The sequence below is a fragment of the Aspergillus japonicus genome (genome assembly GCF_003184785.1).
Source record: "Aspergillus japonicus CBS 114.51 unplaced genomic scaffold BO86scaffold_45, whole genome shotgun sequence".
NCBI classification, from domain to species: Eukaryota; Fungi; Ascomycota; class Eurotiomycetes; order Eurotiales; family Aspergillaceae; genus Aspergillus; species Aspergillus japonicus.
In genome coordinates this window covers 132,979-158,038 of record NW_020291682.1, presented here as the reverse complement: position 1 = coordinate 158,038, position 25,060 = coordinate 132,979, and the positions used below count along the sequence as shown (strand labels likewise).

The window sequence follows — 25,060 nt, the reverse complement described above, 5'->3', positions numbered from 1 at the left end:
CCCCCAACTTCTACGATTCGCAGGGAGATCCCGCCTTTCCTCAGGACATGTCTATATCCTCACGCCCTGGCCCAGGCCCAGAGCAACCGTATATCTCACCAGGAGTGAGCAGCAATCCCGCCACCACGACTTCTATCAAAGATTACCCGACACTGGAGGTCACCGAGATAAGCCTATCGCCGTGTATGGAAGCCCATGCGTTGGAGGATAGCAGCAGCAGCAGCAGCAGCATCGCCGCGCCACCCAAAATAAGACGAACCCCGTCCCCGTCGTCTCCTGCAGCAACAACCAAAACCACAAGCACATCGTCGTCGTCGTCGTCGTCGTCGTCGTCTTCTTCTTCTTCGACATCCCGTCACCGCAAGAGCAGTCTCCGCAGCCGCCACAGCAGCTCTCATTACTCGCAGCACCGTCGCACCGCCACCGCGGTCTCCATCACCCCCATCACCGACCAGACTACCCGCAGAGAGGATCTCCTAGCCCTGCATCGGGAATCCTGTCGACTGTTCCAGCAGCAGTCACAGGAAGAACAACAACAGCCACCCCCTTTGACCCCGCGCAATCAGCGCTCCCCCAGTACCAGTACCAGCTCCAACGTGGCAACCACCCTCAGCAATACCAATACCAACACCAAGACAAGAAACGGCGGCAAGTACTCGCCGATCTCAATCCACGAAGTGCACAAGACCCCCGTCCGCGCATCCACCCTCCCGGTATGGGACTATACCGATGAAGTCACGACCACCACCCCCAAAACGACCGTGACCGTGATCGACTGGACCTCGCCGTCCACGCGCCGACGGGAGTACGAGAAGATCGACAAGGCGAGCAGCGGGATGCGTGGGTTCTGGCGGCGCGTGGCGCCGAAATGGTGTCAGTCGCGGGCTCGGCGGATGCCATTTTTCGAGGAGAAGGATGGGAAGGGGAATTACGAAGGGAGCGTGCGACGCTTCCGAATGGATATCCCGGAGTGAGCGGCCAGGTTGTTGATGGCCCATCTAGCCATCTTTTTTTTGTTTTCGTCTTGATACCCATACCATAGATTGTCAATCGTTATTTTTTGCTTAGTTTATCCTATCTTACATCACATCGCATCACCTACAGGTGGTTTTACATGAAGACTGTCTTGGGATCATATTTTATACAGCTAGACTGACCGAATCAATCATGTACCCCAAAACCTGAACTTTTTCTAAGAAAACAGAAAGTACAGTAACGCCAGAACACCATTCTTGCTTGCGGGGTATCATCACAACAAATCGAAATCATCCATCTTGTTCTTGTAGGTCATGATCGACCTCTTGATCTTGCTGCTATCCACCCAGGTCACAAAGTCCTCCATGTTGCGGGTGATCAGGTACGCGGGGTCGGTGACGACCTCCGTGCCGACGCGGACGTGGCCCTGTTCGATGAATGTGTTGGCCTGCACACGGGGAATAATTAGCACCAGCTCGCACCAGCCCAGCCCCCAAGAAAAAGGGAAAGACCTACAGCAACAACATTCTCCACCATCCCACTGCGCGCCATAAACACGCCCAGCCGGCGCCTACAGAACGCCGAGACGGTGACCTCGCGCTCAACCCGCGACAGCCCGGCGCCCTGCTCGCGGCTCTGCTTCAGGATCCCCATGCGCCACAGCTTGTCCAGCATGTCGGCCTCGAGCTTGCGGCGCACGGGGTCGGCGGGGTCCAGCTCGCTCAGCTTGTGCGCCAGCTGCCGCAGCGAGCCGCACAGCGTGTTGTACTTGCGGTAGTCGAGCGGGTCCTGCAGGTGGTAGCGCGTGCGGATCGTCGACTCGCGGTGGTTGTTGTCTGACTTGTACGTGTGGAAGTCGACCTTGCGGAGGAGTTTTTTCTCGTGGTGCTTGAGCGCGCGGACCATTTTAGCGGGTTTTTCTCCTGGTGGGCTTTTTTTTTCTTTTTTTTTTTCGGAATAGTCTCTCGGGACGGTGCTGTGGAGGTGTCTTCTCGGGGAAGGCGAAGAGGTAGGTGTTGATAAAGTTGGTAGGTATAGTTGTTTCGTACTAGCTAGTCAATAATGGTGTTGATGGGTGGGTTTCTGCTGCGTGATGAGGAGAAAATTTGGGATGAGCGGTGGGGATATTGCCGGTTGTATTTGGGCAGAGGGCTTGGCGGTGTGTTGGCGGTGTGACTCCCCCTAACTATACGGGCCATCCCAATATCCATCTTTCTATTCTTCACTTTTGTATCGAAGACTTACCGGGAAATTATGAGTTTCTCATTATCGACTCTTTTAGTCGTTGTCAGATATTTTCATTTCAAACAAGTCCACTTCTTCGCTACCCTCTGCCTCGGACAGTATCAGCTTAACCATTACTGCTCCATTTATCCCAGGTCAATTAAACAGCAGACCCAAAGTCGTGTGATCTATACATCTATATACGCATCTCAACCAACCTTCAGACATCGACTAAACACTGCACCAACTCTACCCAACACCCTACAGCCCAGGAATAATAGTCCTCAACCCCATGGCAAACCGCTTAATCTGGCCCGCATAGTAATTCTAGGCAAGAACCCGTCAGCAAACCACTTCTCCCCAGTCAACCTGGAGAAAACAGCAAACATACCGATTCCAACCCCGCGCCAACACCCTTGAACGGCAGCAAGCGCACCAACGCCGGCACCGGCACGCGGCCCAGCACCAGCCGGGCCTTCTCCTCCGCCAGCCCGTCGTCCAGGAACACCCTGGGCAGATCCGGATCGATAGCCGCCGGACGACCGAGCCCGATGATATCGCAGACATTCTGCTGGACCGCCGCCTCGGCGCCGGCCCGAGTCCGGAAGCCGCCGGTCAGCATCAGCACCAGATCGGGGAACCGCTGGCGGGTTTCGCGGGCGAAATCGAGGAAGAACGCCTCGCGGGCGAGGGTGCGTTCGCTCTTGGGAGCAGCGTCCAGGCCCATCATCTGCCCTCGCTCGTCAGTACGGTCCCTCCGCAGAGGTGGATGAAGACTGGCGAAAGGCGGGCAATTGATTGAGGAAGAAAAAAAGCAAAACCCACCTCAGGATTCTCATAGCTGCCTCCACTGATTTCCAAAAAGTCCACACCAGCCTCCACCAGCAGCTGGATCTGCGTCATCGTCTCCTCGAAGGTGCTCGAGCTGTGATCCGCCGAGTTCAGCTTGATGCCCACCGCGAACCCGCGCGGCACGACCTCGCGCACCGCACGGATGATGTCCAGCACGAATTTCGCGCGTTTCTCAGCACTACCGCCGTACGCATCGGTGCGTTTGTTCGTCTGGAGGACGTCAGCTCAATTCCCCGGAGCCCCAGAAGCAAATGCGCAAACCTTCGCATTCAAGAATTGATCTAAATCCACCGGTCAGCACACCCACCCACCAGACTTCAAGGAAGAGACGAACCAATCAAATACCCATGCGCGCCGTGCAACTCGACGCCGGCGAACCCACTATCGGCCATCACGCGCGCGGCGTCCACGAACTGGCGCACCACGCGGTCGATGTCCGTCTGGTCCATCGCGCGCGGCGGCGGGAACAGGAACCGGCTGATCCAGCGCGCGAGGAAGCCGTCGCCGCCCATCTGCAGGGGGATCGGGCTCGGGGCCAGAGTGGGCGCGAACACGCCACGGCGGCCGGCGAACCGCGCCGACTGCCGGCCCGGGTGGCACAGCTGGACGATGCCGGGGGCGCCGTGCTGCTGGATGGCGGTGGCGTAGGGGGACCAGCTCGCGAGGAGGGGCTGCATGGCGGGGTCGGTCTTGTCGGTGTAGTCGCCCTGGAGGGCCGGGTCGAAGGGCTGGCCCATGTGGTTGATGTCGACCTGGACGTTTCCTGTTGGTGATGCATCAGAGGGTGGCTCTTTAGAATCACCAAATGCTGTAGATTTCCCATAGAGTTGCCACTGCAGCCATTTTGAGAGTCGAGGAGGGTAATCGAACCAGTAAGAATCGCCCCCCAACCACCCTGCCCCCATCGCTCATACGCCTTCAACAAAGTCGGGGTGATGGTATTCTGCGACCCAGCCAGCGACTCGGCGAGTGCTGCCTACCCAACCCCAATCATCGTAAGTATGATACCAACAGCCAGAAGGAAAAGCCTCCAACCTTCGCAAGCCGATTCGGCAGCACCAAGCCACAAGGCAATTTGACAGGCTCACTCAAAACCGCCGACATCGTGCAGAGAAATAATGAACGCCTAGGTTTGCAACACCAACACAAGAAACCCTAGGACAGAAGGAAGGGAGACCGCAAGCGACAAAAACACTACGGAGGCGGCGCAAAAAAAAAGAACCGAACCATAAAATATCGGAACCGAGGCACGGACGGCTGGTGGAGCAACCCGGTCGTTTGGGGTTGGAGCCAAGATTTGGCTGCAGAATGCTTATGCTTATGCTTATCAAGCACACTGAAAATTGACTAAGTTACCTAGGCTATCCTTATCAATCATGCCACGAGGTGTATACCTGAAGAAGGAAGGAAGAACCCTGGAAGATTCTAGGGGGATTGTGGGGATCAGATCAGATCATGGATCCATCCCGAGTACGCCCTTCGGTAGGCAGTGCGGCCAGTAACAGGCCTTAACACGAATAGTCGTATCTATTTTCGCATACATTTCCTAGCTACAGTATCTTATGAGTACCGTTGCTTATCTGGGGTACTCACTGTCAGAGACTCAACGAAGTCTAGTCCAATGCGTTGCAACACAATGGAAATGGTACAGCACAGTACCTGAGTGAACTCAACCCTAAGCCCAGCCAAGAAAGACAAGAACTCAGTAGGTACAGTACAGACATACATCCAACCAACCAAACAAGCAAAACCAACCTACTCTCATCTCCCACAAATCCAACTTATCCACCGATGATCCCACATGCACACCTCACCCACCTCACCTCAGGGCGTGCGTGGAGAATAAGTCTCGGACCACCGGAGAACCACCCACCTCCCACCACCTCCCGGAGCAGACTTAGCCGAAGACTCACCGGGCCATTTCCTCCCGAGCCTCAGTGCCTACCTAGTACATATCCCGCCGGTCACCCGTTTCTCACCCAGTTCCAGACACAACACAACACAACAACGCATCATCTTCCCCTTTCTTTCTTCAAGTCATCAACCCGACGGACCAATGATCCCCTCGGGATTGAGTTCCCGAGGTCCACTCTCCCCCCAAAGTGTCAGACAGGAGCGTGGACCACGCGGGTCCCCACTGACTGACCTAACCCCGGGGTGGTTGCAGGCTTGCAGCTATTAGAGGAAAGTCTATTTAAAGCTGAGTAGGGCTGAAGAGGAAAGGACGAGATCATCTGGTCGGGTCTAGATGAATCTGGATCCTTTGGCCACGAGACTCCGGGGCTGGGGGCAGGCTGGGTTGGTTGAATGAGGTCACAGGTGGATGATGGCTTGCTGCGTGGCTTTCCCCGCATCTCCCCTTCCATCTTCACATGTACAGTGTACTGTCTCTGTCAGCCTGGACCTGGATGATGCTGCGGGGTACAAAGCTGAGGATCTCACCCCCTCACACCATGAGTCAAAAGGTACAGTACCTCCCTCAGGTGAGGGGCTACGATCATCGAGTGTGACTCTACGCTGCATCACATGGACCGGAAAAAGGAAGCCGAGGTTCGAGATACGCCTGTTCTGGAATACTCTTCCGATTTTTGTTTATCGAGAAAAACACGTATGGACAGTCTGGAACATTGTGCAGTCATGAATTTTACCCAACCCGAAAACCCACTCACAGTATCTAAGCTAACCAATCCGAGTCCGAAGTCGGTAAGATCCAACACAAATTCGTCATTAAATGGGGCATGGAAGCGGTGCAAGAAGGGGGTATACAAGAAGAATGCATCCATCCAGTTGGTGGATGAGATGAGAGAAAAAAAAAAAAAAAAAGAATCGCTCCAAAGTCAAGCAACCTCGTCAACCCAGGGATGCAACTGATGAAAAAGACAAACAAGGAAAAGCCATTTACAGCTTAGCATTCTTTTCAGCCTCCTCGCTCAGGCCAGGCAGAGACAAGGCGCTGCCACCCAGGCTGGACAGGATGGCGCCAACTTCGCGCTCCAAGGACAGAACTTCCGTGTGAGCATCGTACATGCGGGCCTTGATCCAGGCATCCAGGGTGGCATCGTCCATGTTGCGCAGGGCAGTCTCGCGGTCGACCTTAGCTTCCTGGGCCGCACGGATGACATTGCGCGCTACAACAACGCTAACCTGGCGGATGCGGGTCAAGTCGGGGTAGAGGAGACCATTGTCAATTTCCTCGGCCGTCAAGGCCTTGGAGAGAGCCTCACCCGAGGCATAGATCATGGTGTCGGTGACCTTGACCGCCTTGGAGAGGATAGTACCCAGACCAATACCAGGGAAAACATACATGTTGTTACCCTGGCCGGGGTAGTAGGTGCGGGTCTCACCGGCGGAGTTGGTGAAGCTCATGGGCTGGAAGGGGGAGCCAGACGCAAAAAGCACACGGCCGTCGGTGTTGGTGATGGCACTCTCGAAGTCACACTCAGACTTGGAGGAGGGGTTAGACAGAGGGAAGACAATGGGGCTCTTGTTCCAGTCGGCCATCTTGCGGAGGATCTCAGGGGTGAAGACACCGCCCATGGTGGAAAGACCCATCAGGATGGTGGGCTTCACGTGGTCAACAACCTGCTCGAGGGTCTTCAGCTGCAGACCGTCGTTGTCGGTGCGAGCAAAGTAGACCTTGTGGTCAGCGAGCTTGTCACCGCGATCAGCAGTCACGAGACCCTTGGTGTCAACCAAGTAGAAGCAGGCGCGGGCCTCATCTTCGGTCATGCCCTCACGGACGAAGAAGTCGACGATCTGCTTGGCAACACCGACACCAGCACTGCCAGCACCGAAGAAGACAGCACGGTGTTCCTTGCAGGGAAGGCCGGAGCGCTTGACAGCGTTGATCACACCGCCAAGGATGACAGCTCCAGTACCCTGGATATCGTCATTGAAGCACGTGTAGACGTCACGGTAACGCTCCAGAGCGGGGAAGGGGTTCTTGAAGTCCTCGAACTGGATGACAATACTGATGGGAATGCATGTTAGCATCGCGCTCTTCCGTTATCAGCCAGGTGGAATGACTTACCCAGGCCAGCGCTCGGTCAGAGCAGTCATCAACTCGTCCATGAACTCACGCTCCTCATCGGGGGTGACCTTGTCACGACGGCTACCCATGTACAACGGATCTTCCCGGAGAGCCTTGTTACTGGTACCCAGGTCCAGAGTCAAGGGGAGAGTAGCCTCGGGACGAATGCCGGCACATGCGGTGTACAGAGCCAATTTACCAATGGGGATACCCATTCCGTTGATGCCAAGGTCGCCGAGACCAAGAATGCGGGAGCCATCGGTAATAACAGTGATCTCGACGTTGGGCTGGGGCCAATTGGCGATGACAGCAGCCAGATTGCCCCGGTCCTCGTAGCTCAGGTACATGCCTGCGGGGTGCATGGTTAGCGCCCGGTTTCACGTCGTGGACAGGGATCCGGGGATTACTCACCTTCCGGCTGTTGGTAGATCTCAGACCATCTTTGGCAAGCTTCTCCAACGACAGGGGTGTAGATGAGGGGAGTCAATTCCTGAATGCATGTGAGTCAACGGGTTGTTTTCGTCCGCAGCGTCGCTTTCCGAACTAACTGACCTTGAGGTGATCCGTGACCAGACGGTAGAACAGGTGGACATTGTTCTTGCGGAGAGTGCTGAGGTAAAGGAATTTGTCGATAACGGTTTGCTTGAGAGCCAATTGAGCCAAGCCTGCGCGCTTGTTAGTGAGGCCGCGCGACCAGAGGCCGAGTGGCACATACAGCGAGTCTTCTGGGTCTCGTATGACTCCGCACGCGGGGGCGTCAAGCCATAGGTGCGGAGATATTTGCGGATGTAGGCCGGGTTGGCGGTGTCAAAATTGGACGACTCGCTAATTGAGGCCATGGTTAGTCCACTGCTCTGCTCTGCTTGTGTGCTCCCGTTCTGCTTCTTCATTGTTGCACGATCGATGATGGAGTTGTCACTGGCAAGATTTTACTTACGCGGGAGCGGGATGGCTGACGAAGGAAGTCGCGTGAACGGGTCGGCTTTGTGCGGGAAAGCGAGCCATGGTGGACGGCTGTGCAGTGGCGAGAGTAGTTTTCAAACGAATACCAACCGGCGAGGTCACAATGCGAGAGGAGGAGGAGGAGGAGGAGGAAGAAGAAGAGGAAGAAAAGGAGATGGAAGAGGATGACAGAATCAGTCGAATTGAGGAAGCGACAGGCCGTCTGGCTTTAAGTCCTTGAGGCACTAAACGCATTGAGCGCCCCTGAGTCAAAATCCACCGCATTCCGAAGTTCAACCACAGCAGGTCAGTCAGCGCGCACGGTAGTTGTGATCTTCTGACGAGGCCGTCGCCAGAACTATGAACCAGGACCAGGGGATATTGTTTTAGGGATGACAGCGATCGGGAAGAATCGGGAGGCGAAGGGCCAGTAAGGGCGACCGGGACCGGTCCGGTGGGGGTCGGGTCACGTTGGGTGCATGGCAGCGAACCGTTTCGATCGGGTGGGAAGATGGGGCCTGGCTCCGGTCGAAAATGGGGATACGAAGCTTTGGAGGAGTGTCGGATGGGAAGAGGATTGGGTAGAGACAGCGTGGAAGTCCGGGTATGGAGAAAGGTTTCAAGCTTGGAACGGGAGCCTTCGCCGAATGCAGTGCAAATGCGGAGTAAATGCAGGCGAATAAACGTGTCCAGATTGGAAAGGAGCAGTTTCGGAGCTGAGACTGCTCAGACGGTCACTGAAAAATGCGGTATTTCTTTTGACACCAGGACAACGACTACGTTGTAGGACCGAGTACGGGAGTCATCGCTATGCACTTCGTATGCACAATGGTGGAGGATTCCGTTGATGGTTGGGAATTGCAGGCTGCAGATTGCAGATTTGCAGGGAGTTGATAGGTGGCAGACTGAAGTATACGATGTACTTGTCAGTCTGTTGAAGCGAAGTTGGTTGTTCGCCAACAACAGACTCCGGACTCCGTGACGGACAGAGTTACAGTACTCGTATGGAATCCTGCTTGAATTTTCCCTTCAACTCTTGAGGGAAATTCTGTGGATGTTCAAGCACAATTGATGTGGATGAAAAGTGAATAGGTGGTGAAGAGGTACAGTAACAGACAGGATTGCAGCCCATACTATGACCATCTCGGTCCAATCCCGATATACCTTTCCCGATCTTTTTTTTTTATCTTTCTACTATGTATTTTCTTGCTTCTCTTTTTTTCTTTTCTCTTTTCTCTTTTCTCTTTTCTTTTCATTTTTTCTTCATTTTCTGATGTCTCCACATCGGGAAAACTAAGCCCAAAGCAGCAATAGACCCAAAAGGGTCCCGAAGTGGATCTCCACCAAACTTCATGTGGCAGAATTTCAGGCTCTCCAAAACTTCAATCCAACCTCCCAAACCACCAACAGTCACCATGACACAAACCAAGCTAAACTGCCTGAGGAAGGATTCTGGACCGGATGCGAATCTTTGGATTCCCCGCAGCAAACGCGGCCCGGGTTTCTCCTCATCAACTCAGGTCTCAGGAAGATTTGCTCTCTTGTTTTTCTCCTCATCTGGCTGCAGGTACCAACAGCTTACACACACACATATACACAATGACCACGACAGCTCGGTAGTCAAACCTCTTCAAAACATCTGTCCCCCTGAACTGCAAACCAAATGTTACCTGGACGGAATTGTCGACTGGCACATCCCAATTCTGCATGCAGGCTCTATAATTGGGCACACGAACAAGGGGAACGCATAAATATCGACGATCAGAATGCGCGAATAAATTTGTGTGTGTTTGCGTGTGTGCTGCCCACCCCCCCCCCCCCCCCCCCCCCCCCCCCCCACCCCCCCGCTCGACTCATACTCGGCCTCACCCCCCATCAAATCATCAAATTCTTCTCCAAATATACTACCCATTACTGAGTAATGACCGAATTCAATGAATAATACTCCAAATTCCACACATGGGCGGTCCAATGGCATGCTCCAGCCGCCGGCTCAGTTGCTTTGCCGCGCCGATCGGTCCCGACCGATGGAAATATCCGATGGAGTTCAGTCAGCAAGAGCTGAGTCAGCCGTCTCCAAAATAGCAAAGGCTCGGGTGAGATGTGGCCATTTTCGGCTCGGATGGCTTGGCCTACACCAGTTAGACTGCCAGACTGTTCCTCCTTTCACACTATAATCCCACTAGAATCGCACTACAATTAATCTTAACGCCCTTGAACCGTGCTGCTTCCGATGCAATTCGAGAGGGCTTGGGCAGGCAGTCACAAACCGTCCAGGTCGAGCCTCGTTCTTATTATAAATCTGAGGAGATTGCGTCTTGGGCGACGATAAAGATTCGGGTTGTGCGACGGTCCATCGACTCCATCGACTCCATCCGAAGTTCAAAACAGTCTCTCGCGGCATTGGTTCTCGTCACCGCCTACCCTGCTCGAGCTATTGGCGGTTTAGCCGATGGAGACGCCTGCAGATCCAAAACCCTGGTCTCTCTTTTGATGGGAAGCTCAGTGTAGGGCGAAGTTATTGTTTCATGCTGTGGATTGGTTTTCATCAGGAGCTAGTGGGCAACGGGTTACTCCGTCGACCTTTCCCTTCCCTTCAATCCCAACGCTCGGGTTGAAAATCACCTGTCCCCTCGCTTTCAAGGTTCAAACTTCAGGCTGAATGTGTAGGCGAGATGGACCAAGCACATCCCTAGGTTCTCTCCACGCCATGTTGCAGGGACGAGTAGTTATCCCTACCGCGACCGGGTTTACCCACTTGAGCAGGTCGCGTCTCCCCTTCCTTCGCCCCTTTGCTCCCCGGATTCAAGATGCATGGGTCACAAAGCTTGACCACTGCTGATCATTGTTTGTTCGCCCTGTATTGGATCTCTCATGGGGCAAATCCCTTTCATGCGGTGTCAATATATACCTCATATGAGAGGTCTTCAGGAGCCTGGTACCTAGCTCAGCAAGATTCGACCTGCATCATGATCCCGGACTGCTAACCTGTCCACCATCACTCGCTCTTCGGCTTGTTGTGGAACCAGCCAGGGAATCTGCAAGCATGCGGCAATCGTAGGGCAACCAGCTGCTCGTCCACTCTCCCTCCCCTCCCCAGCGAAAATAAATCGCTCATTGCGTTGTTGTTATTGTTTTTGGTCGGTCTCCGGTATGCGGGACGCGATGACGGATGTTTACAACTTGGTGGTGGCTGTCACCGTGAACCCTGTATGCGCGGTGCTTCGTACAGTACACCTGACGATCTGCCTTGCAGCGCTGCACGGACAAAACCCCGTCATTCCATGGTTTTCCTGCTGTTTTCTTTGCTCGGGTGGCTCTCTCGTACCGTGTAAACTTCTGTGACAGAGAGGGATTTATTTCCTGGCTTGCGGACAAACGACGGCAGGGATTTGCTTGCTTGTTTACGTGATCTTCGTCGTGTTGTCTCGAGTTCCGTCTGTGTTTATACTTTAGGCAAACGGGAACGAACTCGCAGTCGTGTTCATAGGTGACTGTCTCGGACGGGGATGGGAGCTCGACCACAACCAAGCACGATGGCCGTTGCAGGGCATATCTCTGGACTCAGTCAGTTGACTGCTGAGATGAACGAAGCGTGCCATGTTACTGACCTTTAGGACCGTCCATAACCATGGGAATTGACTCTTCCGATCATGGATTCTCGATGAACCACCCCAGAAACCGCCTTATCGATAGGAGCGATACGATAAGATACCGGCTGACAGGTCACGTGGGGCTACTGATAAAGCGGCGAGGAAAGGGAGCGAGCGGTGACGCAAGAGTGATTGGACCACCAGCCAGCCCGTGATCGATGATGATTCCATGCAACAGGAATCGGCCAACCCTGGAGCTGCCATCGCTTCCCCTCTTTTCCTACAATTCCCTCCGTTTCGTCATCCCTTGAGTCAGGGACTTTGCGGTGGTATTTGCTGCTCCATCAACTTCTATCTCTCCATCTGTCTATCCCTCTCTACAAGTAAGTAGATCTACTCTTCGTGTTTGCTGAAGCCATCGCAACCATGCCGCAAGGGGAGACCGAGCCCCTCCTCCCTCGCTATGAGGAGGACACCACCCTCCAGCGTCGCCTGCATCAGAAACTACACACCTACCAGATGATCCGGGCTCTCTCGGACGGTTACATGCCTTCTACGGAACAGGTGATTGTCAATCTCCGCACCCTGCTGGCTTCAGATGTGCTCTCCACCCAGACCCATGATGTGGGCTCCGTGGGTCGTCAGATCATCCGCGATTGTCGCCTGTGGATTCAGGTCTTCATCGAATTCCTGAAGGAGAAGAATGAGGATGACAAGCTGCAGGAGTTTCTGTGGCATCTGGCTCGATCGCGCGCCTCGATTGACCCTAACAAGATCCAGCAGCAGGCTCGCCAGAGTAGGGTGAGGGCCGATACCAAAGCCGGTCAGTACACATCCCACTTCTTTTCTACGCCATAGACGGTTTTCGTGGAGTTAAGGTTGTCGCTAACCCTGCGGATGCAGCATACGACAGTCTACGTACAGTGGGAAGCCTCCTGCTGACCAACTCCGACTTCCGCCTCTTCGTGGATGATTTGACGACTGTTGGCCGGCAGATCTTCTCCGACACGGCCTTTTCCTTGTCCAGCACATCTCAGCAGATTGGCGAGCAGCTGAAGCCGTCCGAGGAGGAGGCCCAAGCGGTGCAGGGTGCAGGTGCAGATGAAGGCCATACGCCCACGGGTGAGGACCTGCGACACGAAGCGACTGAGGTGGCCGAGATTGCCGGGAATGGTCTGGCTCGCACCGGCAAAGATGCAGTCAGCAGTGCAAAGGAGCACCTCGCTGGCCGTGAGAAAGAGGCTCTGCTGTACCGACTGAAGCGGACCGTCCTCAAGCTCAAGGATCGTACGGACTACTCGGACTCGATTTCAACCTTGGGCCAGCTGGTTCGTCGGTATGCTCAAGCCTACGTGAACGCCGCGTCGGATGTCGTCACAGCGGCGGAAGAAGATGTCGACGTCAATGCGGACCTCAAGCAGGCGATGCAGCACTTTTGGATCTTGTTGGAATCGTTCGGTGATGCCGAGGAATGGAAGGCTCTGGAGGAGCGCTTCAAGACGGTGTTGCAGCATGCCAACTCCGATCCTGAGTTTGAAAAGTTCCTCTCGGAAACCGGCTCCGTCGTCCAGGAGATGATGACTGATCCCAACTTCTTTGACAATGCGGAAGAGAAATTCGATGAGCTTAAGGAAAAGTCTAAGGAGGTCAAAACCGAATCACGGTTCAGGCAGGACGTCGATGCTTTTCTGATCCAGGCCAAGCGAGCTCTGCGGACGGTGCCCAGCGACAAAGCCGTGGCCAATCTGACCAATGCAACCCAAAAGCTGTATAAGGATATCTATGAGGCCTATCACCGCCGCGAGAGCCAGCTGCCGGCAGACTTGCTCGAATGTTTCCTGCCACTAGTTCTTCGTACGGTGCAATTCATCCCGATCCCTCGCCTGGAGATCTCCGCGCCCGAGGTTGATCTGCTGCTGGAGAGCTTGATCCTTGAGCCGGGCCATACGGTCAACTACTCGTCCTTTCTTCCCTATCGGATGCACGTGACCACGCGCAACGATATCGACATTGTGAAGAAGCATTCCAAGCGGACCGCCACGGACATCAAAACCACCTTCACGGCGACCATCAACGGATTGAACATCAGTGCGTCTGAATTCGGGTACTGGATCCGGACCCATTCCGGGCCCTTCCTGCGGTTCAACGATGAGGGTGTCGCCAGCTTCTTTCTAGACCGGCGCGGGGTCGACATCTCACTCGACATCGAAGTCGGCCGAGACAGGCTGGAGCAGATCTTCACCCTACGCGGGGTCCGCGTTCGGATCCACAAGCTCGACTACAAGGTGCATCGCAGCCGGTGGAAGTGGCTGCTCTGGCTGACCAAGCCCTTCCTCAAGCATCTCGTGCGTCGCGTGCTGGAGAAGAAAATCGCGGAGAAGATCGTGCAGGCGGCGTTTGCCTTGAACCGGGAGCTGGTCTTCGCCCGCGAACGGCTGCGGGCGGCCCGGATCGCCAACCCCCAGGACCTAGCCAGCTTCGTGCGAGCGGTGCTAGCTCGCTTGAAGGCGCTGCCGGAGACCGACGTCGAGGCCCGGATCGGACTGGAGCCGCCGGGTGAGGGCGTGTTCCGGGGTGTGTATGCCCCCGGCAGTCTGGTCAAGGTCTGGAACCAGCAGGCGCTACGGGCGGAGGAGGCCATCGAGGAGGGCGATGAGTATCGCACTCTGGCGGGAACCTGGAGAAACGAGATATTCGACGTGCCCGTTCGTCGGGCTTAGGTTTTTGGGGCTGGGTAATGCCTTGTAATTGATGGGATATGAAATTGGTTTGGGGGAGAATGCCATAATGTATAGCGAAGGTCTGTTAGGCGTTGCGGTTAGTTCCTAGCGATGAGGTTTGCATTTGATCGTTGCGTTAATGAATTGAATTGAATGAACGGTCTCCATGGAGTATTCCGCAGGCTACTCCTAAACAGTATAGTCCACGTGACGCGGTTGTCGGACGAACACTTCGGCCGGGGCCCGTTGCGGCCACCTAATCAGTAGAGAAGAAGCACTGATAACAACTTAACCACTCACTCAATCCCTCCCTTTTGTGCCTCGCTGCTTGAGATCTTGACTGATCTTGAGGGACTGGTCAATTGTCCTCGTGGCATCTGTCTTGAAATTCTACTCCCCTTCTTTTGTCATTTTTTGTCATCTACGCTCGCAACTTGCCTTGCGAGGTCGTTATTACCGTCAGTTATACTCCGCCGTTGCAGCTGTACTGTAACTAGCTATCGCGAACCCGCGAGCAGCCCAACAGACCACATACTCACATACATACTCACACACGCACCCACACCACTCAGTACAGTACCACAAGCGACGCCCAACAAACCACATGCGCTGCCCCTTGACAGCCCACATCCCTTTCTGAAAACATCATCATCCACCATGCTCCTCCCCACAATGCGAACCCTCTTCGTCCTCGTGGCCCTCACCCTGTGTCTGGTGCAACTCGTCCTCGCGGCCGACGACTACTACAAGACGCTGGGGCTGGACAAATCCGCCTCGGAGAAGGACATCAAGCGCGCCTACCGGACGCTCAGCAAGAAGTTCCATCCGGATAAGAACCCGTGAGTTTGCCCACACCTCCGCCCACACCTCCGCCCCCCAAACCCTCCACCACCTCCTCCTCCACCACCACCATAACCACAACCACAGACACTAACCACTGCTCCCCCCCCCAAAAAAAGAGGTGACGACACGGCCCGCGAGAAATTCGTGCTCATCGCCGAAGCCTACGACATCCTCTCGACGCCGACCACGCGCAAGATCTACGACCAATACGGCCACGAGGGCATCGAGCAGCACCGCCAAGGCGGGACGGCCGGGGGCCGCCGCGGGGGCAACGACCCATTCGACCTGTTCTCGCGGTTCTTCGGGGGCGGGGGCCACTTCGGACACGCGCCGGGCCACCGGCGGGGCCCGGACATGGAGCTGAAGGTGGGGCTGCCGCTGCGCGATTTCTACAACGGGCGGGAGGTGTCGTTCGGGGTGGAGAAGCAGCAGATCTGCGACGCGTGCGAGGGGACGGGGTCGGCGGACCGGGAGGTGGTGACGTGCGACAAGTGCGCGGGCCGCGGGGTGGTGATCCAGAAGCATCAGCTGGCGCCGGGGATGTTCCAGCAGGTGCAGATGCACTGCGACAAGTGTGGCGGCCAGGGCAAGATGGTCAAGCGGCCGTGTCCGGTGTGTCAGGGCCAGCGGGTGGTGCGGAAGGAGGTGGAGACGTTTGCGACGATCGAGCCGGGCATGGGCAAGGGGACGCGGATCGTCTTTGAGAATGAGGCCGACGAGAGTCCCGATTGGATTGCTGGCGATCTGGTGCTGATTCTGGAGGAGCGCGAGCCCGAGTTGGTGGCTGAAGGAGGCACCGATGGCACGTTCTTCCGCCGCAAGGGCAGGGATCTGTTCTGGAAGGAGGCGCTGTCGCTGCGCGAGGCCTGGATGGGCGACTGGTCCCGCAATATCACCCATTTGGACGGCCATGTCGTGCAGGTCGGGCGCACGCGCGGCCAGGTCGTCCAGCCCCTGGCGGTCGAGACCGTCAAGGGCGAGGGCATGCCCTTCTATTCCGAGGGCCATTTGCACGAGTCCGACGAGGAAGAAGCCCCCGGCGATCTGTATATCGAGTACACCGTCATCCTGCCGGATGAGATGGAGAGCGGCATGGAAAAGGAGTTCTTTGCCCTGTGGGAGAAGTGGCGCAAGAAGAACGGCGTCGTGCTCGATCAGGACAGCGGTCGTCCGGTGTCGCAGCCTCGGGTCGTGAAGGATGAGTTATAGTATATCTTGGTCAAAATGATGTGTGCAAAAGCTGCTCGCATGGATGAAGTTGCATATGCTCTACTTTTTCTTTCTTCATTCGGCCGTGCGCTAGATAGACAATCCAATAGAAATACCTCGAGACACACAACAGTCTTTCGTATAGTCAAGGTGCAGGTTGCCACTTCAAACTACAAGGCTACTACGGGCATGCTATATTTACAGCACCAAATCTCCCGCCCCGAGACCTCGACACCTTCAAGCAAAAGATCACACATCTGGCCCCGTCATCACCCCAAAGAGCGGATCAACCGGCGCGAACGGCGCGAACTCTCCGCTACTCCACAAATCCCCGGACAGCCCCTCCAGCGTCTCGAAATCCGGCATCCAGAATGGGCTATCCTCCTCCAGGTCGATCCAGGGGGCGAGCTGCAACGCCATGCGCACGCCGTGGTCCTGGCTAGTCGGGTCGACGGAGACCGCGAGATTGGCGGCCGGCGGCTGCTGTTGTTGTTGTTGCTGCTGCTGCTGCTGCTGCTGCGCCGCCGCCGCCGCCGCCGATGTCCCTCCTTCCGTGGGTCGCGAGGTGCTGGGGTGATTGTCGCGGAACATGCCGGCGTTGATGGCGCCGCCGCCGCCGATGTGCTGGGCCGTCATCAGCTCGGCCATGCCGACCTTCTTGGAGGCGTCGGTGCCTTCGAGCTTCTCCATGGCGGCGTTGACGAGCAGCTCGAAGGCGTCGCGGTATTTCTTCACCCATTTGGCGCGCTCGCCCATGACGAAGAGCACGGTGGAGCAGGCGCGGATGTCGTTGCTGAGCTGCACGGACCAGACGTCGCTGGTGTGGGTCCAGAGGGCGTAGAGCAGCGTGATGCCGGCCATGAAGACGGTTTGCACGGCCAGGAAGGAGTGGCCGTACTCCAGCGTCTGGTGCAGGCGCTTGTGCGTCTGGCAGGTGTTTCCCGCGGCTCGCAGGCAGATGTGGTAGTAGGGGTCGGTGAGGGGCAGCGAGGGCAGGAACGGCTGGATCAGCAGCCGGAGAGCCCGGTGGTAGTGGAGCATCGGGTAGTCGAGGTCGGATCCACTGAAACGGCGCGTCGCGGACTGCTTCCACTCCTCCAGTTCCAGATATAGACGGTCCATCTTGGAGCGCAGGGTATGCAGCGGGCGATCGGCCCGGTAGATCTTATGTTGGATTCGGGAGTCAATCCGACGGAGTTTCATGAGGTAGATTGCGAATGTTAGGCTTGTGATCCGGTCCATCGGCAGAGATGCAGTCAGCACAGCCGGATCGTGCACGTCGTCGTCGACGTCGAGTGGTAACGGCAGGTCGATGTGTCGGTCTGCAATACTGAAAGGTCGGCCTAGTGACATCGACACTACACGCTCGAGGTAGTAGACTGTCCAAAACAGACGACGTCGCATCTGTGCGGTGAACGGATCCAGGTTGTTTTCATTTGCCTTTCGGTGCAAACCCAGGTCGATGGCGGTCCGCATCGCAAGCCCGACCATGTACCACATGCCCTGACTGGACGCAGATCGAAGATGGTATACCACCATCAGCGTCATGGCTTCGATGTTCTCCACCGATCGTGGCTCACACATTCTGGGGACCGTCTGCAGTGCGGTTGTGTAGAATTGCTATCAAGGATATTAGATTAGTTCATCAGAGCTCAGCAGGGCCAACTCACCTCGGGAAGAATTGTAGCCAGATTCTCACTCAACTGTATAGTCGTCGCTCCAATTGCATATACGAGATACAGCTTGAAGATACCAAATCGCTCCGCCCTGGTAAGTTCTTCGCGTGGAGTCCTGGCCAACCGCCAGCGGTCTTCGTGCAAGCGCCATAACTCAGTCCGATCAAGAAAGGGATACCGCACGTGTAGTCTCGTCAGATAGGCGCGCAGGATCCGCGACCCCAGTTCATCGTTCGGGGGGTCCGTGGTCTTCGACAGCAACTCCTCCATACGCAGCGGTCGCGCCCGCTCTTCGGAGCTCTTGTCTCCCGTAGACGGTTGTGGCGGGAGTCCGGTGAGATTGTGACCTGGTAGCTGCCCAGCGCGTGTCCCGGTCGGGTTCCGCGACGACGAGAGAGCTTGGTTCCAGACGGTGGCTTGAACCATCTCTCCGAGGTCTGCGGCCAGAGACAGCCCGGAGCTGGATCCCACATACGCCGGAGCTTCCGACGAGTTGAGGGCGAGAAAGCCCACGATCTCCCCGACGGCATTCCGGTCGAGTTCGGTGGTCGATCCAGCCGGTGTCGGGGGATTCTGAGGAGAGAGGAGTGCCGCGACAGGATGAGCAACGTGGCTGCTGGCCCGGCTGTCCTTGGGTCTTGAATCCAATTGCGACTCCAAGTAGTGTATTCGGCTCTCCAGAGCCCGTGTGTAGCTGTAAATTATCAGCAGATACGCATCGGAGCATGGATATCCGGTCTATACTCATTCTGGGATCCGTTATCATTCCGCACGGAAGCTTTGTCGCAATTCGCTCCAGCTTTGTGGCAATTGGAGCATGTGGGATAGTTATTGTCGCACTGTGGGGTATGGTCAGTGTGGCCCTTCTTGATAAGAGCTGACCAGTATCATACTGCATGCAGTGACTGACTTTCTGTTTCCTCGTCTTACAGCGAGTGCAAGCAGTCCTCCCCCGCTTCCGAGGATTGTAATCCCGAGAGGGAGAAGACGCTCTTGTGTGGGGGGAGACTCCCTCAGTCTCCATACCACTCATTGTGTCATTGTTGCCACCACCAGCACCATGTACTGTATACTTTGCTGACGTCGTACGTACTCGTTGTTGCACGCAGCAGGGCAGGTGTCGGAGGGATGGAGTGGTAAGTTAGCCGGAGAAGTGGGGAAGATAGAAAGAATGGCGTCGGCCCTCCGAATTCTGCCAAGACGCCGCGCTTCTTCCCGCCGCTAAGCATTGGTGATGGTACTATTGCTCTTCATTTCTTCATGCTATGCTAACAAATGCGATGCCCCCTTCCCTTCATTCTATAGTCCTTGTTCCTTCTTTTCGTCATTACTAGGACGTCTACTAGACTGGTCGTCCTCAATTGACTCAGATGCGTGCGGTGCCTGAGCCTCCACATCCTCGCCACCAGCAACCCGTTGCTCTTCCTGCTCTCGAGCTTCCTCCTGTCTCCGCTTTTCCTCTTCTTGTCTCTTCTCCTCTTCTATCTCATGTGGATCCTTCGGTCGCTCCAAGCCTCGATCCCGAAGGAACAGGCACGCCAGAAGGCACGTTCCGATCAGTGGGACCTGCAAGATGAACACGGAGTGGGATGCCTTCACGTAAGCTGCGAGAATCTGCTCCCAATCGGAATCGGAGATACCGTTCCGGGACGGAAGGGTGTACGATGAATCCGCAACGTCCTTATACCCGGCTGGGAGGTTGGATCGTAGAGTGGCCTGGAGTAGGGCTGCGGAGACGGCCAAGCCACAGGCACCTCCTATACAACGGAAGAAATTCCGGTCTGAGATCACTACTGCTCGTTGTGATTTGGTAGCATGGGCTTGGAAAGCGATCATGGTCGGCTGGAAGGTCCAGCCGACGCCAATGCCAGCAATGCCGACAATGACAGCAATAGCACCTGGGCTAGTATGCTGATCAAATAGTAGCATCAAACCAGCTCCTCTGGATCCGGGTCAGAATGCAAACTCAGGTCGGCAAGGAAGGGAACAGACTAGTCACTTACAATGTCCACATGAAAAAGCCAGCCCAGATCACCTCTCCATAACGCTTCATGCGTGAGATGTACTGTCCGGAGGTGATTGATGCAAGTGACTGGCAAGCTACCATGGGTGCAGTCAACGCAGCAGACACGATTGGAGACCATCCGCGAGCGTTTTGGTAATACAAAGGCAAGTAGTATAGGTACGACTGATAGACAGCACCAAGAAGAAAACTCTGCAAAAACAGGGCACAGAGCACCTTGTTCTTGAAGAAAACCACTGCAGTCGTTAGTATCCTATACCTGTATGATGGCTACCCGGACATACCTGGAAGCATGGGCAGCACCGCCACTTTCCATTCGATCACGATAAAGGCAAGGATGGCGCAGCCTCCAATAGTGAGCATGCTGATAACCATAGGCGAGTCCCAATTGAAATAGGACCCACCCCCGGAAATGGGGATCAACAAGAAAATGATCCCGATTGACGAGGCGAGAACGCCCCAGAAGTCAATCTTGCGGACATTCTTCCGGAAACTATCCTTTCGGGAATTGTTAGGAATGAGAATATATCCGACGATGATGCAACAGGCCGCTAGTGGAGATAAGAGCCAGAAGAATCCTCGCCAGGTCGAGTCCATGACAAAAGCTGCAGCGACGAACGGGCCAATGACGTTTCCAAGGCCCAAAGCGGCTCCCAGAATGCCCTGATACTTGCCTCGCTCCCTGAGGGTGACGATATCCGAGACGATGATCATAGTCAGCGACGTGACGCCGCCACCTGCAACGCCAGCCAACCCTCGAAAAACGTAGAACATGGGGGCGTTTTGGGAAAGTCCGCAAAGCAAGTCGGCGATACAGAGAAGTGCTAATGCACAGAGATAGACAATCTTTCGACCGAAGATATCAGAAAGTCGACCGTACAGCACTGTGAACATTGTATTCGCAATCAAGGACGAAGTTCCTGCCCAGGAGATCGTATCCTGGGCATTGAGGTCGCGGGCTATCGTAGGAAGCGTGACGCTGATACCATTTTGATCAACAAAAGTGATGAGCAGAGAGACTGCCAGGCCGGAGAAGACAACCAGCAGTTGTCCAATGGGGAGGATATTGGTCTGGTCGTGTAAAGCCTTCTCGGCCGCCTGTTGCCGATTCATCTTTTCTTCTTCTCTTAGAATGATAACGGTCTGAACAGCAAGATGGCCTCGGACATTATTTTTAGAAGAGCTCGAGAATGGTCCAGATGGGGCTGGAGACGGTCTCAGTTGGCCCGAGGAGCCAGGTTCGTGTCACGAATGACGAATGTCGTATCAAAGATTTAGAGCTTGTCCCCGTCGTGAGTGCAGGTCAGGTCCAGTGCATACACACAGCCAAACTGCTATATATGGGGAGATAGGTTGAAGCGGAGTTAGAATATCGTCATGCGACCCCTGTCTGTCTGGTTCATGGGCCAATTTAGTAAGAAGAAATGCTGGAAGAGACGACCAGATCATCCTCCCTGCGAGTCTTTATCAGTCCAGCTCCGCAGGGCAGCGGACGGACCGCCGACGGTTCTAAGCAATTCGGACATAATGGCAATGGCCGTTTTGCCCATTGTCACAGCCATTATCGGTTATGAGCTGTTTCAAACCTAACCGAGCCAGGGAATCCGGACCGATTCCGCGCTGTCGTTGCCCAGTCAGTTAACATTTTTTTCAGTGGGAAAGTGGATCTGTGTGGCGGAAAGTTGGGTTGACCGGCGCTTCGGATGTCCGATGATGCTTGTCGGAGGCTTACCGACCTATGCGGTACTTGCAAGTCCTGCCGGGTGAGATCTTATCGCAACTGACGGAAATTAGAATATTGATCTCTTGGCTTTTGTGCCCAAACGTCTGTGCGGAGACTGGGCTTCTCATGAAACCTGTTCGCAATAGATGTCTACAGCGCACAGCATTGCTCTGCTAGCTGCAACTGCCTTGTAAAGATCTTCATCCTGGTCTCTTCATTAAAGTCGTCGTTGGCAACCAATCAGTTCGATTTTTAAGCAGACCGGCGGATCAATTTAATCAAGGATCGAGTCGCGAGATCTGCTAGGGCTTGAGTCGCAGACCTACCCAGATGAGATTTTGTTAGAGCCTAGCGATTGACATGGGGTGTGCATGAGATACCCTCTCGCATGACAATCCCCTAGGTATATCCTTGTTGGGAAATCGGTCTCGATACAGCGGTCCAGAATGCAGCTTCTATTATCCCAGCTCAATGCGGTGGAACTTACTTTATGGACTCATTCCTTGTGGAACCCCATGGACTTTGATGTGCCAAAGATACGCTCAATGTCAAATCTGGGTAACCGTGGGCAGGTGCTGACGCGTTTATGGGCAAATCGATGTGCTGTGTAACATGCTTCATACATGAATTTCCAGTCTCAAAGCGCGACTAACATTTGTTACAGCTTGGGGTGTCGCCTCCAGCTTTACACGAACCTAAGAGTGTGGATGTGCAAGTGTAAGATCCAGGGTACCTGCCGTCCAAGATGGCTGTACGCCACGTGTACCTGTCGCGCTGGTTCCTTCGTAGCCCGTGGGTCCTCCAGCACGGCTGTTACTGTCGTGTCCCTGGACCGACTGTCCCGAAGGACCGCCGCCGGTGGTAGTAGTACTCTGGTTGGTTCCGTGATGCTGAGGAAGAAAGCTTCCGTCCATGACATTCCCGTGGTTAGGGAAAAAGCTCTGGTTCAATGCGCCACATGTGGTGCAAGTAAATTCTATCTTAAAGTTTGTTAGGATAGCCTGCGGTGTTGAAGGATGGCCGTTACTCGAAGGCTGAGTCTGCATTTTGGACTGTCCGAGCTCTGGAACAGACGGTTGGCCTGGGCTGGATACACCATAGTCAGTTCGGTGATGAATGCCGTGGCTGAGACTGGTTTGATCCTGAGGTTGAGCCTCGGGTGGTTGGTGTATTTGGCGTAGGTGCGGCACTTGATGGGTAGGGTGGATCTGAAGGGTTGGCTGTACGGGTTGACTGTGAAGATGGGAGATCGAGAGTGAATTGCGTTGGGCGTCGCCCTGTTGCATGCTATCAATGAGAGCCGAATGGATGTTGTCCTGAATCCAGCGTTGGCTGGAAAGACCGCCGAAGGCCGAGTTACTCGCCTGCGCCTCCATCTGAGACGGCGGACTATCCTGTTGCTCTTCACCACTGGAGTCATGAGTATTGGTCTCTTCGCCCTGGTTCTGGACTTCTCTCTGCTGTAGCCGAATAAGCGCACGTTGCGCTTGTCGCATGGATATGTCGTATCCGTGATATCGCTTGATGGCATCGACCACATCTTGGGCCTTGATTTTATGGCTCATATCAAAAAGCTTGGGGATCTCCGAAAGGAGGAACCGGACATGCGAAGCCTCCGAGCGAGCCGGTGTTCTTGATGTGGGGGTCGCATTGCGTCGACAGTTATGACTGTCTTGGAGACTGCTAATATAGGTCGCATTTTTGTTTGCACGACAGACAACCCGAAAGAAACAATTGTTTGATGAGCGACATCCTATTACCACGCTCTTCTTGTTGCTTCTTGTGACGCGGAGCTCCCAATGTTGCCTCACGGAGATGGTCCGTACCAGTGCCTTGAACTCTTCTAGCGAGCCGAACCGCTGGCCCACGTGGAGCCCCGAGTACATCTCCGCCATCACGATGGCGCGGGTACGAGAAAGAGTGCAATGAAGATTTATGTTGTTCCGATGTCTGGTTTGAAAAGTCCATCAGTAAGACTTGGATTGCCTCAGGCTCTTTAGCACAATAGTAATAGTGTGTAATCTGGCGCTAGTCGATTCGGCATCATTCGCGCGTACTGCGGCAGTTTGTCCCCCAGCTTTTTTTTTCCTATCGAAGGGCCGGAGGTATGTTTAATTTAAATAAAGCAATAGATTTTATTTGGGAGAGAGTTTAAAGAGACCATGCACAGGCAGCAGGCTGGGTAGAGAGATTATCAGGAGCCCTCGACGGGCCTGTAATCAAAAGCAAGTAGAAGAGTCAAAATCATGGGGAGCATCGGGAGCATCGGGAGCATCGGGAGTGTTCAAAACAACCAGGGGATTGGAAAAATAATACTAGTTGATTGTTTCAATTGCAGTAGTAATCCGTCGTCCGCCGCCGTCTGTCAGTACCTTCCAGTTAGGTGAAGAGGTGGAGGTGACAACGCAATACCACATCGGGTTTAGCTTGCTGCTTCGGTCTTGGCGTTAAGGTACCTGAAGTTAATGAGAACAATCCATCATAATTTAAGTACTGGATTATAGAACCATCTCTCTTCCCCAGCTTGAAGTTAACAGCCTTTTTGTCAGCATAGGCCGTTAGAATTGGTTATTCATACATTCTCTCCAGCTATGCACGCCTTTGTGTAAGCGATCTGACTACATTGTTTGCTCTAGCACCCAACTAACATGCTTTGACTACAAGTAGCCGATCTACGTAGGTCGGATCGATACCAACCCCGTACGCTTGAGGACCCACAGGCGCTGTGCCTTGCCTTTCGCTATCAATATCATTCCGGGTATTCTGAAATTCATGATATGCAAATCATCATCGCAGGCTTCAGGAGGGAGGCTCGGGAAATGAGGCATTCGAATTGGATCATAGTTGGTACATGCATGATACTGCCTGTCCTGGCGTGAATGGTACCGATACCTGAGCGATTCCTAGGTGTGGGCAGCAATTATATGAAACTGGATTCACAGGCTTCAATATCAAGCGGCACAGTGTTTTGGAGACCTCTGGGGACAGCTTACCTGGAAGAAGGCAGTGACTGGGCGACGCACCTAGGTTTGACACCAATGCACTGGCCACTACGATATTGGATCGCAGAAACTCGGGTGGCATGATATTGTGCCCGAGTCTCAACTCAGTCCCATGTTCATCGGCGGGAATCCTCTTGCGCAGCACCCGAGATAGGTCAGACGAGCATAAGCGTGCCTGCTAAACCTCGAACGTGTATGAGGAAAGTCGTTTCTGGTCGCCGCTACGCTGTTAGCCATAGATTCAGCTA

The 25,060-nt window shown here is 54.7% G+C and overlaps 10 protein-coding genes across 10 annotated transcripts; 5 read left to right on the top strand and 5 right to left on the bottom strand.

The window, feature by feature from the left end:
• Window positions 1-23: 23 nt before the first annotated feature.
• BO86DRAFT_391026 (uncharacterized protein) lies at window positions 24-1,135 on the top strand (the record flags this gene model as incomplete). The annotated part of the gene is made up of 2 exons (XM_025672513.1): window positions 24-941; window positions 972-1,135. Coding segments are annotated over 2 exons (921 nt in total), but the record flags the coding sequence as incomplete, so codon positions are not given.
• Window positions 1,112-2,055, bottom strand: BO86DRAFT_152294 (snoRNA-binding rRNA-processing protein IMP3). Its single transcript, XM_025666322.1, has 2 exons — window positions 1,492-2,055; window positions 1,112-1,423 (listed from the first exon to the last, which is right to left on the bottom strand). The coding sequence occupies exons 1-2, from the start codon at window positions 1,879-1,881 to the stop codon at window positions 1,250-1,252; spliced, it is 564 nt and encodes a 187-aa protein (XP_025525356.1). The 5' UTR covers window positions 1,882-2,055; the 3' UTR covers window positions 1,112-1,249.
• A 168-nt stretch (window positions 2,056-2,223) lies between these two features.
• Window positions 2,224-4,155, bottom strand: BO86DRAFT_449687 (NADH:flavin oxidoreductase/NADH oxidase family protein; the record flags this gene model as incomplete). Its single annotated transcript, XM_025676740.1, has 7 exons — window positions 2,224-2,526; window positions 2,591-2,929; window positions 3,025-3,261; window positions 3,313-3,332; window positions 3,386-3,814; window positions 3,922-4,027; window positions 4,087-4,155. 7 exons carry the CDS (start codon window positions 4,153-4,155, stop codon window positions 2,461-2,463), a joined length of 1,266 nt encoding a protein of 421 aa, XP_025525355.1. The 3' UTR covers window positions 2,224-2,460.
• An 893-nt stretch (window positions 4,156-5,048) lies between these two features.
• BO86DRAFT_391024 (uncharacterized protein) lies at window positions 5,049-5,958 on the top strand. Its single transcript, XM_025672512.1, has one exon. It carries the CDS (start codon window positions 5,375-5,377, stop codon window positions 5,690-5,692), a length of 318 nt encoding a protein of 105 aa, XP_025525354.1. The 5' UTR covers window positions 5,049-5,374; the 3' UTR covers window positions 5,693-5,958.
• On the bottom strand, window positions 5,876-8,257 carry BO86DRAFT_449686 (uncharacterized protein). The gene is made up of 6 exons (XM_025676739.1): window positions 8,019-8,257; window positions 7,797-7,906; window positions 7,634-7,746; window positions 7,493-7,571; window positions 7,082-7,430; window positions 5,876-7,021 (listed from the first exon to the last, which is right to left on the bottom strand). Exons 1-6 carry the CDS (start codon window positions 8,084-8,086, stop codon window positions 5,950-5,952), a joined length of 1,791 nt encoding a protein of 596 aa, XP_025525353.1. The 5' UTR covers window positions 8,087-8,257; the 3' UTR covers window positions 5,876-5,949.
• A 3,785-nt stretch (window positions 8,258-12,042) lies between these two features.
• On the top strand, window positions 12,043-14,336 carry BO86DRAFT_420799 (uncharacterized protein; the record flags this gene model as incomplete). Its single annotated transcript, XM_025675232.1, has 2 exons — window positions 12,043-12,439; window positions 12,520-14,336. 2 exons carry the CDS (start codon window positions 12,043-12,045, stop codon window positions 14,334-14,336), a joined length of 2,214 nt encoding a protein of 737 aa, XP_025525352.1.
• A 301-nt stretch (window positions 14,337-14,637) lies between these two features.
• On the top strand, window positions 14,638-16,587 carry BO86DRAFT_366711 (putative DnaJ domain protein). Its single transcript, XM_025670112.1, has 2 exons — window positions 14,638-15,175; window positions 15,296-16,587. Exons 1-2 carry the CDS (start codon window positions 14,994-14,996, stop codon window positions 16,386-16,388), a joined length of 1,275 nt encoding a protein of 424 aa, XP_025525351.1. The 5' UTR covers window positions 14,638-14,993; the 3' UTR covers window positions 16,389-16,587.
• Window positions 16,588-16,637: 50 nt separating this feature from the next.
• On the bottom strand, window positions 16,638-20,801 carry BO86DRAFT_420797 (MFS transporter; the record flags this gene model as incomplete). Its single annotated transcript, XM_025675231.1, has 6 exons — window positions 16,638-18,008; window positions 18,059-18,758; window positions 18,838-18,930; window positions 19,413-20,006; window positions 20,068-20,323; window positions 20,372-20,801. The coding sequence occupies 6 exons, from the start codon at window positions 20,799-20,801 to the stop codon at window positions 16,638-16,640; spliced, it is 3,444 nt and encodes a 1,147-aa protein (XP_025525350.1).
• Window positions 20,802-21,332: 531 nt separating this feature from the next.
• Window positions 21,333-21,718, top strand: BO86DRAFT_152059 (uncharacterized protein). The gene has a single exon (XM_025666321.1). The coding sequence runs from the start codon at window positions 21,465-21,467 to the stop codon at window positions 21,675-21,677; it is 213 nt and encodes a 70-aa protein (XP_025525349.1). The 5' UTR covers window positions 21,333-21,464; the 3' UTR covers window positions 21,678-21,718.
• Window positions 21,719-22,493: 775 nt separating this feature from the next.
• BO86DRAFT_391018 (uncharacterized protein) lies at window positions 22,494-23,315 on the bottom strand. The gene has a single exon (XM_025672511.1). It carries the CDS (start codon window positions 23,304-23,306, stop codon window positions 22,506-22,508), a length of 801 nt encoding a protein of 266 aa, XP_025525348.1. The 5' UTR covers window positions 23,307-23,315; the 3' UTR covers window positions 22,494-22,505.
• Between the last annotated feature and the right edge of the window lie 1,745 nt (window positions 23,316-25,060).